We start from the raw sequence: 18,980 nt of genomic DNA on the forward strand, positions 1-18,980 counted from the left end.
TGAGGAACCGTAATCTGCGAACTAAGAGGAAACCAGCTCTGCGAGCCATCTTCAACACGCCATCCCATTGCCGATCTTCATCTTGTTTATTTTGAAGGAAAACATAATGACTACATCATATGCATCATCCTCAGATTGGGAAAGAGAGAGACTAGGGCTTTTGGCGAGGCAATTCCAAGGACACAGTGTAGATGTGGAAATGAATTGAAGGTGATGACTTCATGGACAAATGAAAACCCTAGGCGAAGGTTTTGGCTATGTCCAAACAATGGAGTAAGTTTCACAAACTGAGTGCATTCAATTAGTCTTAAATTGTTTATAATTTTTAAAAATATATTTTGAGGTTGGAATTGTAGAGTAGAGGATGCGGGTTCATACAATGGTTCGACCCTCCTATGTGTATAAGGTCAAAGAAGATCATTCCAGGACTGCTTAAGAGGTTGAATAAACAAGAGGAACAGTTGAAGTCATTGGAAATGAGGCTCAAACAACGGTAAATAAGGAAAAATCATTTTAAAAAAAACTAAAATCAAAATAATATGAATCATTCACTTCAACCAACAATTACACCAACATTTTTTTTATTCGCGTTAGGGCCTAACTTTATTGGCTCTTATTAGATTTGTAGATGTAGATATAGGACAAACGCAAATGCAAGTCACACTTGCATTTGTCAAAAATAAATAAATAAAATCACTATTGGGAGAATAAGATTTATGCAAGTACAAATTTCAGGTAAAAAAATTTGACAAACTCAAGTGTTACTTACATTTTTTACCAGAAATTAAAATTTTAAATGAATTTTTTCTTCTGTTGTCCAAATTTTAAAAGTTGTTCATTGTTATTCATTGCTCATGAAACTTACCCATTCCAAAAAATAAATAAATAACACTTTCCGAGACTCGAACCCATAACCTCTCATGTGAGAGTTCAACTTAATACCAATAACCAACAAAGTGAACTCCAATCTATTGCCTGGCACCTGCCGGAAAAAGCCATGTTAGGATATCACAAAAGCATGATTCACACAGGCATCCTGAATATGTTAACCAATAACCAAATAAAATTTTTTAAAATCATTTTTTTACGTTGTTCTTTATTATTATTATTATTATTATTATTATTATTATTATTATTATTATTATTATATGTACACCTTTTAAGTTATTTTACATGTTAATTGCTAATTTAAACAATTAATTTTACTAAACATTTTTTTTATAAATCACTGATACAATCCTCTGTCACACCTACTTATACAATTCCCTATTTGCTAATTGCTGATTGTCAAATAAGGCCAAAGTTCCAACTTTCCCAGCAAAAGAGAGTAAGAATGCGAAACAAACTCCAACAACTACGAACTGCCAACCCCAACCAAGGCAGTAACAAATTCCCTGACAACATACAAAATGAATGCAAGATTACACACAGGATGTGGATGGACAATAGTTCTGCCCTTCATTCTGATTCAGCTCTACTTGAACAGCCGTCCATTTGTTGTTGCTGCAGGCCAAGATGGAAGCATTCTCAGGGACAGGAAGTATCTGATTTGAAGCATTTGGGTAAACCAAAATCATGTCCCTCACAGCTGGTCTCTTCTGATCAAACTCTTGAATAGAACAAGTTAAATGCTCTTGCTTCAGTGGAGTGGAGGATTGGTTGTCAGGCAAAGCCTGGATAGAGGGCAAGGTGGAAGCATGACCAGAAACTGCCTCATTTGAATTGGGTTGTGAAACCTCAATCATATCCATTTCCTTGGCATAGAATTCAGATGAACTCTGAATAACAGACTCCACAGCAGGATGAGTTGTATGCTGGAGTGGTAGTGGTGAGGCTGAGGACTGGGCATGTACATGCGTGCCAGGTGCAGCTGATGTTTTCTGCCTCTTTGAAGCATTTTCTGTACCTATTAACAAAAAGGGAAACAAACTATGAGTGCTTGATTGGTGCAGTATGATTGCCAGGTGGTATAGTTCATGTTTTCGGCCTCTTTGAACCACAATATGTGCATGCACCTATGGCTATGGACAGAAAAACAGAGCTATGGATAGCTCTGTATTTCTTGTCCATCTTGTGTGTGACAGTGTCAGTGAGTCTAGGGAGTGTTTCTAACTTACCCTTCATACAAGAATTATACGCAACTTCTGCAGCACTCATCTCAGCCTGCTTCTTGCTTTTAGCTTCTAGTCCTTGGTATGTCTCACCACCAACTACCACAGTGGCCACAAAAGTTGGATCATGAGGTGGACCAGACTGGATTGTCTTGTATACTGGAAACAGGCCACCCTGTTTTTGTTCCAGTTGTTGTAGAAGGGCCTTGTATAAACCTACACCCTGACATCCATTTGAAACAGACAATATATAATTATAAAGGGAACATGAAACCAATAGATACAATAGAACCCATAGCCTGATAAAATTACTGCAAATAAATTTAGGAGACTTGACTACCTTTTGAATTTCTTGGGGTGATAATGCCTCAAGAGCAATTTTTGCAGCTGCTTGTTCAGCTTCCTTCAATGTAGAGAAAAATTCTTGGGTTTCAAAGATTTTTCCACCAAAAACCACTTTTGATCTAAAGCGACAAGCATGTGGTGGCCCTTCAATTTCACAAGAATATTCAGGTAAAGTAATATTCTGCTTCTGAGCATATTGCTGCAACTGGTTCTTGTACATATACCGTATGTCTAAGAAAGCAAAACAGGAAAAAAGCGATTAATTATATAATAACTACTGAAACAGAACCCTTTTCTAATTTGTTATTTTAATAGATGGGAAAATATTTAATATTTTACAATGGACACAAACATTTCCAGCCTCTTTAGTTGGGACCGGACATGACAAAGAAACTCTTGTCATGTCCAAACAGAAACTCTTTAATGAAATGGCTTCAATGGAAATAACATTTCCTGTTGAAGCAAATGCTTATCATTTGCAGTGTAAGCAACTTTTTAATGGATATATATTTACTTCATAGAGTGTGTAGGGCCAACTAAATGGGTAAATTACCAATAATATTCAATTATTATAGCAGTAACCAATCCTTAATAATTTCATAATTATATCCAATCTACTCCACAGAGATTGACCAAGCATAGTTTGTAGCTTTTTCTATCTTACCTTAACATCTTATCATTAGTTCTTGCACTACTTATAGCAAGCAGTGTCTATATATATGCACATGCATATGTACACATATTTCTTAATCTCTTTGGAGGGGCAGGGGCCACTGTTTTGTCACTAGATAACTCACGGATAAGTGTTTCATAGGTTAAGTAGACATTAAAATGTGTCCCACAATGTAAGGCAAACATACAATGTAATTGAAGCAAACCTTCAGTCCCAACATTCACAAAGCATATTAGCTAGCTGTTGCCTAACAAAGGTTACAGAGCTAAAATAACTTGATTCATCTATAATCCAATTAAAATGTGTCCCACAATCCAAAAAAAAAAAAAAAAAAAAAAAAAAAAAAAAACTAGAGAAATAAAATCAGCAATGAAAAGTAGAAGTAGATTCAGCACAAGTTACAGGAGAAATAAGTACCAAATTCACAAGTTACAGGAGAAATAAGTACCAAATTTACAAGTTATTAAAACTTAGTGCATACAAATCATAGGCACTGATAAAAGCAAACCTGAAGATTTGTAAACCTCTTTAGGAACCAATGGTGTTGAACCAAACCCAGATGTTTGTGAATTCGGTTCATTGTTTCGACCTGCAATTTCATTTTTAGTATGGCCTGCAAAAAGAAAATGAAAATATCACAAAATCTGCAAATACTGTATTTCCATTTTTTATTTTTTCAATTCATAAATGTCAATTCTGCCTTTATGAAGATTTTACTTCAGAAAACCCTGTAAACCAAGATGTTTTAGAAAGATTAATAACCATAATGGCACTCATGCAGATTATATAGATATGATCAAATGTTCCAGAACCAGCCCCAGCCCCCAGGTAGGAGGCAATAGGTACCTGGGATACAGAACTGGTCAATTTTTAATTTCCCAAAATTATCTACTACCCTGGAATTCAGTTTTCTGTTGAATAAATTTGTCTTTTAATATTGACTTTTCCCGCTGCATTTACTTCATTTCACTATTTTCATTTCTCCATTTTATGCTTTCCAATTAAAAAAAATACATCTACCAGTGCCCATTTTCTCTATTTTCCTTTCTCCATTTTCCATTTCGTTATAATCAATCATTAGTTTTGAACCAATGAATACCATTACAAATCTAGGATTCCATTTACATATCAGTGTTGTGCTGTATCCTTAACCCCCTTCTTCAACAAAAAACCATGGCAAATTCTCAATGGTTATCACACCTTTGTTAAACATTGCCCTATTCCATCCTCCCTCCCTCCTTCACCTGGGATGTATTTTTGAAAACAATGAAATTAATGAGAAAACAATAACCTGAAGATGAGGATGCAGTTGGTGGAAACTGGCATTGCTGGGGGACAGTTAGCTTGGAGCCAGTAAAGTGATCTAAGGCAATGCAGGCAGCAAGGTTTGTTGCTTCTTTGGAGGAACGGCAATGGTTATCTGGAGTTTTGAAGGGAATTCCATTGACAATGACTGTGGCACCAAATCGAGGGTTGTGATCAGGGCCTTCTTTCACCGCTTTGTACTCGGGCTGATTCCATGATTGCCTATGGCATAGCTCTTGCAATTTTGACTTGTACATCCCCTTCAGATTTGCAGGTTCGGTAGAGTATAATGGAGTCACCGCAGATGCTTGTGCAGTGCTCTCTTTACTTTGACCTACTTTTGTGTTTGGATTAGAAGCCTCTGCAAAATGAAATGTTGCTATTACTTTTCAATTCAAATTGTTACTTATAAACCAATTCGCCACAGAATGTTAACTTCTTCCAAGCCACTTTCAAATACTGTTTCTGCCACTCAATTTTATTACTCTATCTTTTAAATAAGCTTTCCCCATAGTAATATCTTTTCACCATTGTTTTGTGGACTCCACACTGAGTCTTCAAATACACACATGGAAGAAGGGGAAAAGTGCACAAAAATTTGTTTCTCCTAATTTATAAAGTTAATCTCATTCTTAATCAACCCAATAATATACATAGAGTTAACTATACACTATAACATTTTCAATGTGTGCATTAAATAAAATTAAAAGAAAAAATTAACCTGTCAAGCTTTTTGGTGGAAGAGATGGAGGTGTTTTCTGCAGCAGAGGAGAACGAACAGGTTGGGGGCCAGCAAGCCAAGCTGAATCTGTAAAGCAGAGCAAATTGTTTCTCCTTATAAACCAAGTTAATTGCATTCTTAATCAATTAAATTACTAATGCATATATATATATTCTCAATGTTTACATGTGAAAAAAAATGAAAAACCACCAAAAAATATCAAAATAAAAAGCATAAAGCATAAAACATCAACCCTCTAGGTGTATACATTTTTATAACCTTGTACATTTCCAGTGTAAGTGCTGATTAAAATAAAAATAAAAAAAAAAAAAAAAAAAAAAAAAAAAAAAAAAATTGTTTCTCCTAATCAGTGTTGCAAAAATCGCGCCTAGGCGCTAGGCAGTCGGCCACCTAGGCGCCCGCCTAGGCGCTCTAGGCGCCGATTAATCGCTCTAGGCACCCGCCTAGGCACTCTAGGCGCCCTAGGCGGTCCCCAGGCGCCTAGAGGGCGCCTAGCAATTTTTGCAACCTTGCTCCTAATAGAACAAGTTAACTTCATTCTTAACCCATCATAGCATGCTCATAACTTTTTAAAGTTTGGTGATGCTCAGCATGTTGAAGAGGCAGAAAAGATTGGCATGGAGTATATGGATGTGGAAGGTTTAAAGAAACTCAACAAGAACAAGAAACTTGTAAAGAAGCTTGCTAAGAAGTACCATGCCTTCTTGGCATCTGAAGCTGTTATTAAACAGATTCCAAGGCTTATGGGCCCTGGTCTTAACAAGGCAGTTGGAAATGTGGCAATGGAGGAGAAACAGGTGTTTCAGAATGTTCAGATGAGTGTCAACTTCCTTGTCTCGCTGTTGAAGAAAAACTGGCAAAATGTCAGGTGCTTGTATCTCAAAACAACCATGGGAAGGCCAGTCCCGATCTTTTGAGTTGGTGTTTTTTGTGTTTCTAGAGTTCTGTAGGGAGAACTGAGAATTGGATTTGTCATCTTCTTTTAGTGGTTTAAATCCTTTTTTTTTTTTTTTTTTTCCATTTTCTTGGATTTTCCAGCTTTTGATTATGCAAACACTGAGATTTTGTTTTGTTCTAAAAAGTTGGTATTAAGGAACCATGTTTTGGAAACCCCCCAAAAAAAAATCATTCTTAATCAACACAATAATATACATAAGAGTTAACTATACACTATAACACTATTACATTTTCAATGTGTGCATTAAATAAAATTAAAAAAATAATAAAAATTAACCTGTCAAGCTTTTTGGTGAAAGAGATGGAGGGGTTTGCTGCAGCAGGGGAGGACGAACAGGTTGGGGGCCTGCAAGCGAAGCTGAATCTGTGAAGCAGAGCAAATTGTTTCTCCTTATAAATCAAGTTAATTCATTCTTAATCATTTAAATTATTAATGCATATATATTCTCAATGTTTACATATGAAAAACCACCCAAAAAAAAATCAAAATAAAAAGCATAAAGCATAAAACATCAAACCTCTAGGTTTCCAGTGTAAGCGTTAATTAAAAAAAAAAAAATTGTTTATCCTAATTGAACAAGTTAACTTCATTCTTAACCCATCATAGCATGCTCGTAACTTTTTTAAGTTTCGATTTGTGTAATGAGAAACAAAAATAGGTTTAAAAAAATAAAATAAAATAAAATAAAAACTGACTTGGGATTTGCCCGAATTGAGGGGGCAGAAGGGCAGAATCGGCGACGAGGTGAACTGGAGATGGTTGTAAAGGCGGGGACAGAGACTGAAGAACCGGATCTGGGAGCCTAGTTGCCGTGTGAAGCGCGGGCAGATTGGCAGTAAAATACTCAAAAGCAAAGCGAGAGGCGAGGTTCTGAGCGTCCTTAGCGGAGCGGCACTGATTCGGCGGCGACTGAAAAGAAACTCCATTTACGGTGACGGTGGCGGTGAATCGTGCGTCGTGATCGGGACCGACCTTCACCGACGTGTACTCCGGCAACGTCACCGAATAGCGTTGGCACAGCTCTTGCAGCTTAGACTTGTACATTCTTTCACTCCGTCACACTCACACTCACTGCTGCTGTCGTAATTGTATTGTTTTCATTTACTCATTTCCTTTCGTCTTTGGGTTTTATAACTCCGCACATATTCAAAGCCACGCTGGATATGAGCAAGGAGTACAATAGTGTAATTATGTTTTCCATTGCTTTTTTTAGTACATATTTTTCATTACTTAAAAAAGCTTAGTAGGAATTTAAATATATAAGATTTTCAACCACTTTAACATCGTCAACGGGTTAACGGGTCATTCCCTTTATTCTATGAAGAAGAATGTCGCTTCATTTTTCAGGTCTAGAAGAAAGATGTCATAACAAATGTATCTACAATTTTTTTTTTTAAATAATATTAGCTTGCTGAAGATTGTAACAAGGTGTCGTCTTTTTCGAATCTAGGATGCGACATTTGTTGCCTATGTCCAAATCTAGAAAAGATGGAAGGAGATGACATTAGTTATCTACTTCTGATCGGGGGTAGCGTGAACAAATTTAAACTACAGTTTGAATCAACAACTATTGGTCACATGGTCGTTCTTGCAGTGATCAACCATAATTGAGCTCACATGACAGAGATGGATATCGTGCAAATCGATTTTGGAAGTTATGGGCGGTATGCTACAAATATCATCTCCTGCATTAAAATATTTAACATATATAAAATAACTCATCTGAAGACTCCTTCCATTTCAGGATTTTTTTTTTTTTATAACTAGTATTTGCGCCCGTGCGATGCACGGAATAAATTTGTTGTAATATATTAAGAATATTTCGATCGATATATAATTATTTAAATTAGAACATCAAATATTATATAGTTCAATTGAATATACGGGTTGGATCATTTATGTGTTTTTATATTATCATTGTATGAATTTAAGCAAATAATTGCTCAAATTAATAGCTAATGTGTAGATGTATGCATGTAGTGTTATAACTTTGGAGATTTTTTTTTTTATCATTGTTTAGTACTTTTTTTATAAATTATACAAATGTGTTCGTTCTCTAGCAACTCAGTTATATGAATGAATTGTTATCTTAATTCATTTGTATGGAGGATATTTTTTTTGTCTATACATATAACAATTTTGTCATTTAAAAAATATAATATCAACGATTTTATTTACACATTGTTGAAACCTCTTTGTAGACGACATTGGTAGTAGCAACACAATCTTGTCCATCATCGTCTAGAGCTAACACCTTCAATTGATCAGGATGGGTGACTCGGTGAAAATATATAATGGTATAATATTAGTCAATTAGCGATCCTTTTATATTTTAAATAAATTAGTAATATCATATTCATTTTCAGTCAATTATTCTTTTGTATTTTTAGTCAATTAGAATATTACATGGAGTGATATTTTTACCTAATTTGTGTTCCATTTTTAATTGAGGATGTATAATATTATTATTGAAATATTTCTGTTCCATTTGTAATTTACCTTTACTATTGTTTAAAATATGCACTTACTATTTATGATGTAGAATATTATTATTGAAATATTGGCGTTCAATTTTAGTTTCCCTTCCATTTTAATTAAAATGCAATGATCTAACCATTTATTTTTTTCATATTAGTCAATTATGAATAATTTTTTATTTGCAGTCAATTATTAATATTCATTTCCTTTTAAATTTTCAATCCATTAGTAATATCATATATATTTTCATCCAATTACTTCTCTTTTATTTTTAGTCAATTAATCAATTAGCGAACTAAAATATCAAATGCAATGATATTTTTACCAAATTTTCGTTTCATTTTTAATTGATGATTTAGAATATTATTATTGAAATATTTCCATTTCATTTTTAATTTTCGCTACATTTTTAATTTACCTTTACTATTGTTTAAAATATGTCTTTAGTATTGATGATGTAGAATATTATTATTGAAGTATTTCCTTTTCATTTTTAATTTACCTTTACTTGATAGTGTAGAATATTATTATTGAAATATTTCCATTCTATTGTTTAAAATTGTGTAAAATTTATGACATACTTGTGATTTGATGTATTATAATGTGTAATATTATTGTGAAAAATTAAAATGCAATGATCTGACCATTTTTTTTCTGTTTTAGTCAATTATGAATATTTTCTTATTTTCAAACAATTGTTAATATTTATTTCCTTTTTCAATTAACCTAATGTTTGTTGCCAAGCACCTTGTGCTCAGATGACATGTAGTGACCTCTCTTATGTGGGAAGTCATGAGATCGAGCCTTAGTGAAGGTGTTGGTTGAGAAAATATGTTTGAATAGATACTTATTTATTTACCTAATTTCCATTCCATTTTTAATTGATAATATAGAATATTATTGTGAAATATTTTTGTTCTTTTTTTTTCATCCTTTTTTTTTTTAATTTACCTTTACTATTTACTATTGTTTGGGCGATAAATCAAGTAAATAGAATTTTGTTTTTAATTATATTATAGATTTTTTTTCTTTTTCTATTGTTTGGGTGTGAAAGTAAGGAAGAAGGATTTTCTTTTTAATAATGGTATAGATTGAGAATTTTTTTATATTTTCCTATTTAACTGAGTATGATTAGTATTAATTAGTGACTTTCGTTTCTTTTTCTATTTTTAGTGAATTAAGGATCCTTTTATATTTTTCTATTTTAATGCTAACTTTTAATTTTACTGATTATTATTAGTATTAATTATTCAGTGAATTCCATTTCATTTTCTATTTTTCGTAAATTATGAATCTTTTTTTTTTCAATTTTTTTGTAGGATTGTTTTTACTGTTATTTTTATTATGACCCCTTTTTAAAAAAAAAAAAAAATCTTTCATTTTCATTGAATTAAGAATCCTTTTTTATTTTCAATTTTACTGATTATTATTAGTATTAATCAGTAAATTTCGTTTATTTTTCCATTTTTAGTGAAGTAATGATCTTTTTTTTTTCTTCATATTTTACTGCTAATTTTCTGACTGATTATTATTACTATTAATTAATCAGTGAATTCCATTTCCTTTTCTATTTCTCGTGAATTAAGAAACTTTTTTTATTATTCTAATTTTTGGTAGAATTTTCTTTTTTTTTTTACTGTTATCCTTATTATGACCTTTTTTTTTTCACACCCTTACGTTTCTTTTTTTATTTTTATTGAATTAAGACTCATTTTTTATTTTCCTATTTTACCAATTATTATTAGTCATAATCAGTAAATTCCGTTTATATTTTCATTTTTAGTGAATTAAGGATCTTTTTTTACTGATTATTGTTAGTTTTAATTAATTAGTGAATCCCGTTTCCTTTTCTATTTTTTTGTGAATTAAGGATCTTTTTTTTCTATTTTACTACTAACTTTTTTACTAATTATTATTAGTATTATTAATTGGTAATTTTGTTTTTATTGTTTGGGCGGGTAAGTAAGAAATGGGGGTTTTGTTTTTAAGAATAATATAGAATTTTAGTGAGTTAAGGATCCTTTTTATAGAATTCTCTTTCAATATTTAAATACATTAACATAGTAATTACACGAAAGAAGGAAAGAAAAATTATTAGAATAATAGTATTTTCACCCGTTCGATGCACAGAATGGATTTGTTGTAATATATTAAGAATATTTGGATCAATATATAATTATTTAAATTATAACATCAAATATTATATAGTGCAATTGAACATATGGTTTGGATTATTTATGTGTTTTGATGTTATCATTGCTTAAATTTGAGCAAATGATTGCTCAAATTAATAGCTAATGTGTAGATGTACGCATGCGGTGCTGTAATTTTGGAGATTTTATTTATCATTGTTTAGTATTTTTTTTTATAAATTAGTCAAATGTGCTCATTCTCAAGCAACTCAGTTATAGGAATGAATTACTATCTTAATTCATTTGTATGGAAGATATTTTTTTTTTTGTCTAGATATATAGCAAATTCGTCATTTAAAAAAAATGTCAACGATTGTATGTACACATTATTGAAACATCTTTCGACATTGGTAGTAGCAACACAATCTTGTCCATCATCGTCTATAGCTAACACCTTCAGTCCATCATGATGGGTGACTCGAGTGAAAATATATAATGGTAGAATATTAGTCAATTAGGGATTTTTTATATTTTAAGTCAGTTTGTAATATCATATTCATTTTCAGCCATTTATTCTTTTTTATTTTTAATCAATTAGTCAATTAGAATATCATATGCAATGATATTTTTACCTAATTTTCATTCGAGTTTTAATTGATTATGTATAATATTATTATTGAAATATTTCCGTTGCATTTTTAATTTTTTATTATTGTTTAAAATATGCCTTTATTATCTATGATGTAGAATATTATTGTTGAAATATTTCCGTCAAATTTTAGTTTCCATCAATTTTTAATTAAAATGCAATGACCTAACCATTTATTTTTTTCATATTAGTTAATTATAGATCATTTTTTATTTGCAGTCAACTATTAATATTTCATTTCATTTTATATTTTCAGTTAATTAGTAATATCATATTCATTTTCAGCAAATTATTCTTTTTTATTTTCAGTCAATTGGTCAATTATCCAATTAGAATATCAGATGTAGTGATATTTTACCTAATTTTCGTTCCATTTTTAATTGATGATGTAGAATATTATTATTAAAATATTTTCGTTTCATTTTTAATTTTCATTGCATTTTTAATTTAACTTTATTATTGATTAGAATATGCCTTTATTATTTAAAATGTAATAATTTGACCATTTCCTTTTCCATTTTAGTCAATTATGGATCATTTTTTTTAGTCAATTATAAATATTTATTTCCTTTTTCAATTAACCTAATTTATGTTCCTTTTTTTCATTTTTAATTTTCAGTCAATTATTAATATTCAGTTATTTTTTCAGTTTACCTAATTTCCATTCCATTTTTAACAGATGATGTAGAATATTATTGTGAAATATTTATGTTCTTTTTTTCCATTCTTTTTTTTTTTTTAAATTTACCTTTACTATTTACTATTGTTTGGGTGGGAAATCAAGTAAATAGGATTTTGTTTTTAATTATAGTATAGATTGACTCATTTACGAATTGGTTCAATAAATCATAAATATTACCAATTGTTTGGTCACAAAATAAGCTTTATCTAATTATATCTATATTAAATATTATATATATATATATATATATATATATATATATATATATATATATATATATATATTATTTAATAAATTAGAAATTATAAAAACAAAAAATGATTAAATTGTGTAAAGTATATCAGGGAATATTACGGATTATTTGCTTAGAGGAATTACTTACTGAAAAAAAATGTAGTGAATTATTTTATTAAAAGCAGCAAAAAATTGTGTATATAAATTAATAAATTAGTTGTATAAATTAAAAATGAAAAAACAGGATATACATACTTAAAATTAGATTTCTAACTTATTTAATTTTCAGAATTTCGGAATAAATTTGTAATTGTATATAGTAAGGTAAGAATAATTCTTATGCAATATACGATTTGACAACTCAATTAATATTAAAATTTCGTGCAATGAACATGTATATTATTTGTGTACTCATTTGAATGATAATTTATTTTTATACAATAATTATGCATAATAAATTAATATTATGCTAATTAATAACTAATAAAATTTATTATTAATTTGACCATTAAAATTAGTCTGGATGGAAAAAAACATATATGAATTGGTTCAATAAATCGTAAATATTACCAATTGTTTGGTTAGAAAATAATCATTATCAAATTAAAATTGATTAATTTGACAAATTATACTTAAGATAAATATTACAGATTATTTACTTATATAAAACTTTTATTGAATTATTATTTTATAATAAGGAGTGAAAAATTATATATATATATATATATATATCACATTGGTTATTGGTTATATACCATATTATGGATTTACGTCCATATGAGAATATGAAAAGAATAAATGTACAACCTAATTAATACTACGCATTACATAATAAATATCATACCTAATATTACTATACATAATACCATACGTAATTATTATTTTTAATACATGCATACAATTACCATACATACTTGAACTGGTTATCAATATAGATTTCTTAAATTGGTTATAAATCATATTATGATATTACGTCCATATGAAATAATATTAACATACATAAAATTACCATACATACTTGTTAATATTTAGATTTATTAAATTGGTTACAATTCATATTATGGTAAAATAATTCTTATGCAATATACGATTTTGAAACTCAATGAATATTAAGATTTCGTGCAATGAACATATATTCCATCATGTGTACTCATTTGACCAAAAATATGAAGGTTGGTTCAATAAATCGTAAATATTACTAATTGTTTGGTTAGAGAATAATCTTTATCAAATAAAAATTAAAATAATTAAATCTCTATCATGTTCATATGCTGTTGCTTTAGGCTTTTGTCAAGGAGCACTACTCATGATCCTCAACACATTGCCATGGCTCCAAATCCTTGTGTTACTCCTATTGGTGCTGGAAGGACCGGTCACATCAGGAAAAAAAATATTAATAGTCCAAACTCATTCAATGATGTCCCCTCTCATGCAAATGACCTGCAGATCTAGTTGCTCAGAGTCCACTAATAATTGGTCAGTTTTTTTTTCTATCACTATGAATAGTGCATTATTTAATCCTGCATAGAGTCCAATAATAAACAATTTTTAATGGATTGAGATAAGGTATTAGAGAAATACCTTTAAATGGGTTGAGCAAACTCGTCCAGATTGATGATGAAGAAGATGATATATATGATCAATATAATCATAGTTTATATAATATATGTAGATAGATTTTAAATTTCACCAATGGTATATATGATTTTCTATTCTTTATTAAAAAAAAAAAAAGAGTTGAAAAAGGATACAGAGATTTACCAAAATGTGTAGGTGTAGTGCAACAGCTCTTCTGGATACGCAGAGAATATGGGTCTTGTTCCTCCTCTTCTTGAAGGTCCCTGTTCTCTACATCATTGCTATGCAGTTGCAGAGAATATTCCCTTAGGTTCTTTGTAACTTGGTACTGTTTGTATTGAAGAGAATGTGATGTATATATAGGTGTTTAGATATAATTAAGGGTAACATTTATGGTTTTTATTATATTACCAATTACCAATTAAAATTAGAGTTACCATTTTACATTTGCTTACCAAAAAATTATATATAGATACTTAATTTATATTTGAAGAATATATTTACCTAATTTACTTTATATACAGTAATAAGTATGTCTACACATAAATGAATAATATATAATATATAATTTCAATATTTTGATAATTAATTAAATTAAAAAATTAGGATATTATATAAATGCCGCTAAGTTTTAGGGGAAAATTTATATGATTTTTATAATAATAATAATATTATTATTATTATAATTATTTGTATTTTATTATGCTTACATTATTTCATAAGATTTTTATTATACTTGAACAATAATATTTTCAATTATATTATAGAATATAATACCATACATAATATTACCAATTATGTAATATAACAATTAATAGATTTTATTTAATTTCCATTTGGCATTTACTTACCAAATAAACTTTACTACAAAAGTTTTGGGGGGAAAATTTGTTAGGAGGATTTTACTTTTATATATATATAGATATAGATTGAAATGGGTAAATTTCATGATGAATGGACAATGGATAAACTTTTAAAATTTGGACAAAATTAGAAAAAACTCGTTTGGGATATCATGTGACTAGCTCTACTATCTCATCAGTGTTATGTTCCCTAAAATGCGATTATCTATTTTGAGGTTTTTCGACTAGTGGCCAATGAGTCAATAATTTAAGCTCATATACAGTGCTAAAGATGGACTAATCTTCCTAATCTACTATCACTTGGCTTAATTCGAACTCGAATAATTTTCACCACGAAGGAGCAAGGGTGGCGCGAGGGCCACCATAGTAGTGTTTCTCATAATGCGAGGACCATCATTGTTCTTCGAAATGCGAGTCTGTTTCAATATCAACATCTTCTATTCTAGTTCCTTTAAGCCAATTCAAAGCTTCACGTATGCAAACAGCTTCAGCTTCTTTGATGCCATAATATCAAGTGATGCGCATCCGTTTCGTAGCCAAAAAAACGTCCATTATCATCACGTAACACCTACCCTAGGCCCATAACATTATGTTGATGATCAAGCGAGACATCTGTATTAAGCTTAAGGCGACCATGATTCGGCACTATTCCACTTTTCCTTTAGCTGTCGCACCCCCTGAGACGTAGGTAAACTGTCATGCACTGCCTTCAAACTAGCAAGAAAATTAAGAGCCTCAGTAACCACATTGTTCCGCATTAACTGTGAGCCTTTCCAAACTTTTGCATTCCTGCTACCCCAAATACCCCCAGCATATCATTACAAACTTGTTCCTCAAATCATCATTCAGCTTAAATAGCAAAAAGAAAAGTCACTCGACAACATTACTGTAACACCCCTAAATCTAGGCATAATTTTAAGCATTTAAACTTAAGAGAGAGAGAGATAATAAAAATCTAACTGTCATAGATAATTTGTGGAAGCTAAAAACTGAATTCATGGGAATGCTATGCCACATCTAGGTTATCACAACCTAAATGCACAGGCTAGTCTAAATCCTCAACATACCAAAATCATACTACAAAAGTCATACTAAACATCGTAATGTAACATAGGCTTACAGGCCAAGTAGCAAACTAATAAGGTAAACTAGCTAAGAGGGGAGGTAGTCTCCAACTAGCGCGCTCTCGAAAGCTGACTACTCCATACATGAAAATAGTTTGAAACCATTAGCGATTATGCTAAGTAATCCAACTCCAATGTGTAAAGATACATATACATATACATTTGATACTTTGAAATAGTTTTTAGACTTGGGAATACATAAGTATATCTAATTTAGTAAATAACAAGGAATTGAATTAAGACCAGACCATACAAGAGATATACTCAACAATACCACATTATACCACAAGGACATCAATAAGGATCAACTCAACGAGATAACGATAACGAATCAAGATCGATAAGGATAGAGTAATCATAGTAATCAGGCATGGATCAATTCTCAATGTAATCACACAATCAACAATAGCTTAGGGTTTCAAGTCCACAAGGACACAATCATCAGAGTCAACCTCAATGACTCGATACCAAAGTGGATCAGTGTGGAGGGCTCCAAATCAGTCAGTTAGATATCGCGGGGTCAAAGACCCGATTCATAGATTCCGCGGGGTCAAAAGACCCGATAGAGATGCGCGGGGTCAAAAGACCTGATTATGGTTTCCGCAGGGTCAAAGACTAATTCATGGAGACAGCCCTACATCCTTAAGTGTATACACCCCTAGTGGGACCTCCAATCCCCAATAAGTAGATATAGGTCCGACAATCCGGATACGTTTCTACAGGTTGTCCGTAAAATACCATAATCTTGAATCCGTAAGAAATCCCCACACTATCCACCGTACCAGCTTAATCATCACAACAAGTGTTCAATATACAATGAATCTTAAGAGACAAAGCAAATGAATATATTCCACAAGAAATGTATACAACCACGAATAAGCTCAATTAATGGCTCAGTCAAGGAATTCTCAAGGATAAATACAACAAAGGTACAAGCTCACAACGATAATTCAATATCATCGAATATCAAGAAAGAGATACAAGAAAGGTATTCCAAAGGCAATAGCTCGACATCAAATGATTCCAACAAAGTGTCACAACGAATAGATAGGCTCAAGTTATCAACTCAATCAAGAATCAAGCATAGGCTATCACAAGGAGTTATACTAGCACCAAGCATATATATATATATATATATATATATATATATATATATATATATATATATATATATATATATATATATATATAGTGTCAAAATTCAACCCATATGAGCTCTAGAAGAGTTATGAGATTATACAGAATGTTCACTCTAGTGACAATCTATAAGATTGCACAAATTTTCTTTTCTACACTTATTTTGTAAACAGGGACGGAGCTAGGGAAGGGGGGGGGGGGGGGGGGGGAACTCCCCCACCCCCACCCCCACCCCCACCCCCACCCCATATAAAACCTTTGTATATATATATATATATATATATATATATATATATATATATATATATATATATATATATATATATATATATATATTGCATGTTTTAGTATTAGTATAAAAAATATATGAATGTTAATGAGAAGTGAGTTAGATTAGTTGGCAAAGCATGTGTTTGGTTATAATAAAGGTCAGAGGTTTGAATTTTTTCTTGGCATCAACACATTTACACACATATATATAACATTCTTTTATATTAATAATAAGATATGTAATTTATAATGTGTTTTCTATTCAAATTATTATTTTATCAAATTAATTATGTTTCATATTTTGTTATGAATATTTTTATAAAGTTTCGATGTGTTTTATTTTGTGGTCATATCCAACAATATTTATACCTATATTTCTTAGGTAATTTATTTTTTTCAAATTGTCTCTTTATTTTTTCTTGGCATCAACACATTTACACACTTACATATATATAACATTCTTTTATATCAATAATTAGATGTGTAATCTATTCAAATTATTTTATCAAATTAATTATGTTTCATATTTTGTTATGAATATTTTTATAAAGTTTCGATGTGTTTTATTTTTTGCTCATATCCAACAATATTTATACCTATGTTTCTTAGGTAATTTTTTTTTTTTTTCAAATTATCTCTTTTGTTTTAATGTTTTGCCTTCACTAGAAAAAATTCCTAGATCCCGTCCCTGTTTCTTCCCGCCCTCCCCCCCCCCCCCCCCCCCCCCCTCACAGAATTCTTGGCCCCGCCTGTAACACCCCCGATTTAACCAATATTTAAAAGCTTAAATAAGAGATAAACAGTCTAAACATTAATCATAAACGAGCGGAAGCAAAACTCTTAATCGAGAAAGTGTTATGCCACACCCATAAATCTACGGGTGCACAAGCTAAGTCTAACAAAAACATCATAACATATCAGTAGTCTAAGGCACACAGGCCACAATCTAATCAAAAGGGAAGGCAAGACTACGCTAACTAGATCCACTAGCGCGCTCTCCAAGCTAATCATAACCTGAAAAACATAGGGATAACATCCGTCAGCGAGAGATGCTGGTAACCCACCAATACGCGTTAAGTAAGATAGCATATAGATATAAGCAAAGTCATTTGAGACAAGGGAATACAGTATATATCATTTGAAAGCCAAGAGAAGGGAACATCAAGGGACACAACACCACACTCTCAACAAATACCAACAACCACAATACACAAGTCAACCAGGACCACAATCAATTTACTCATTGAGAATCACAATCAGCATACTCAACAAGGACCACAACCTACCATCTCAATGGTAGAGTTCTCGATAGACATGCTCATAAGCAATAAACACAACAATCACATAATGACAAGTTTCACGTTCCAACCTTATGCCCTATTCCAACCTTATGGCTACCCCCGACCTTATTTCAGTTCCAACCATTACCTCCTAGTGCCACCTTGTACTTCTAAGTCCAACCTTATTCCACCTGGGACCGTCGTCCCCCACCAATCTTTACCACCAATCTCATAGTATTACCACCGATCTCTCAATACACGAGGGTACCATTAAATAACACAATATTACCACCGATCTCGTGAGCAAAGCTCAAATAATATTACCACCAATCTCATTCATAGATACACATAGTCATTATCAAGAGGATTGAGGCACATCAATAGCCCAATCAAGCATCAACAAAGGGTACAATCAAATG

General features: G+C 31.1%; 1 protein-coding gene across 3 annotated transcripts; it reads right to left on the reverse strand.

Moving 5' to 3' along the window:
* Positions 1–1,184: 1,184 nt before the first annotated feature.
* On the reverse strand, positions 1,185–7,253 carry LOC109156669 (double-stranded RNA-binding protein 1-like). Of its 3 annotated transcripts, none has more exons than XM_019304517.1 (8): positions 6,830–7,253; positions 6,411–6,479; positions 5,156–5,242; positions 4,421–4,795; positions 3,638–3,742; positions 2,452–2,687; positions 2,118–2,334; positions 1,185–1,906 (listed from the first exon to the last, which is right to left on the reverse strand). In XM_019304517.1, exons 1-8 carry the CDS (start codon positions 7,176–7,178, stop codon positions 1,422–1,424), a joined length of 1,923 nt encoding a protein of 640 aa, XP_019160062.1. In that variant the 5' UTR covers positions 7,179–7,253; the 3' UTR covers positions 1,185–1,421. The 3 variants fall into 3 exon arrangements, with proteins under 3 accessions (XP_019160062.1, XP_019160059.1, XP_019160067.1); XM_019304514.1 differs by having other exon boundaries at positions 6,411–6,497; XM_019304522.1 differs by lacking the exon at positions 6,411–6,479.
* Positions 7,254–18,980: the final 11,727 nt, after the last annotated feature.

This window comes from Ipomoea nil, unplaced genomic scaffold (assembly GCF_001879475.1).
Source record: "Ipomoea nil cultivar Tokyo-kokei standard unplaced genomic scaffold, Asagao_1.1 scaffold0276, whole genome shotgun sequence".
Classification (NCBI taxonomy): Eukaryota; Viridiplantae; Streptophyta; class Magnoliopsida; order Solanales; family Convolvulaceae; genus Ipomoea; species Ipomoea nil.

Bases quoted from the DNA above. Each gene is read 5' to 3' on its own strand.
- LOC109156669 (XM_019304514.1), bottom strand. From the start codon at position 7,178: ATGTACAAGTCTAAGCTGCAAGAGCTGTGCCAACGCTATTCGGTGACG. The intron at 3,743-4,420 runs GTTATTGTTTTC...TTCTTTTTGCAG, and splicing joins AACTGCATCCTCATCTTCAG to GCCATACTAAAAATGAAATT. The intron at 2,335-2,451 runs GTAGTCAAGTCT...AATGGATGTCAG, and splicing joins CACCCCAAGAAATTCAAAAG to GGTGTAGGTTTATACAAGGC.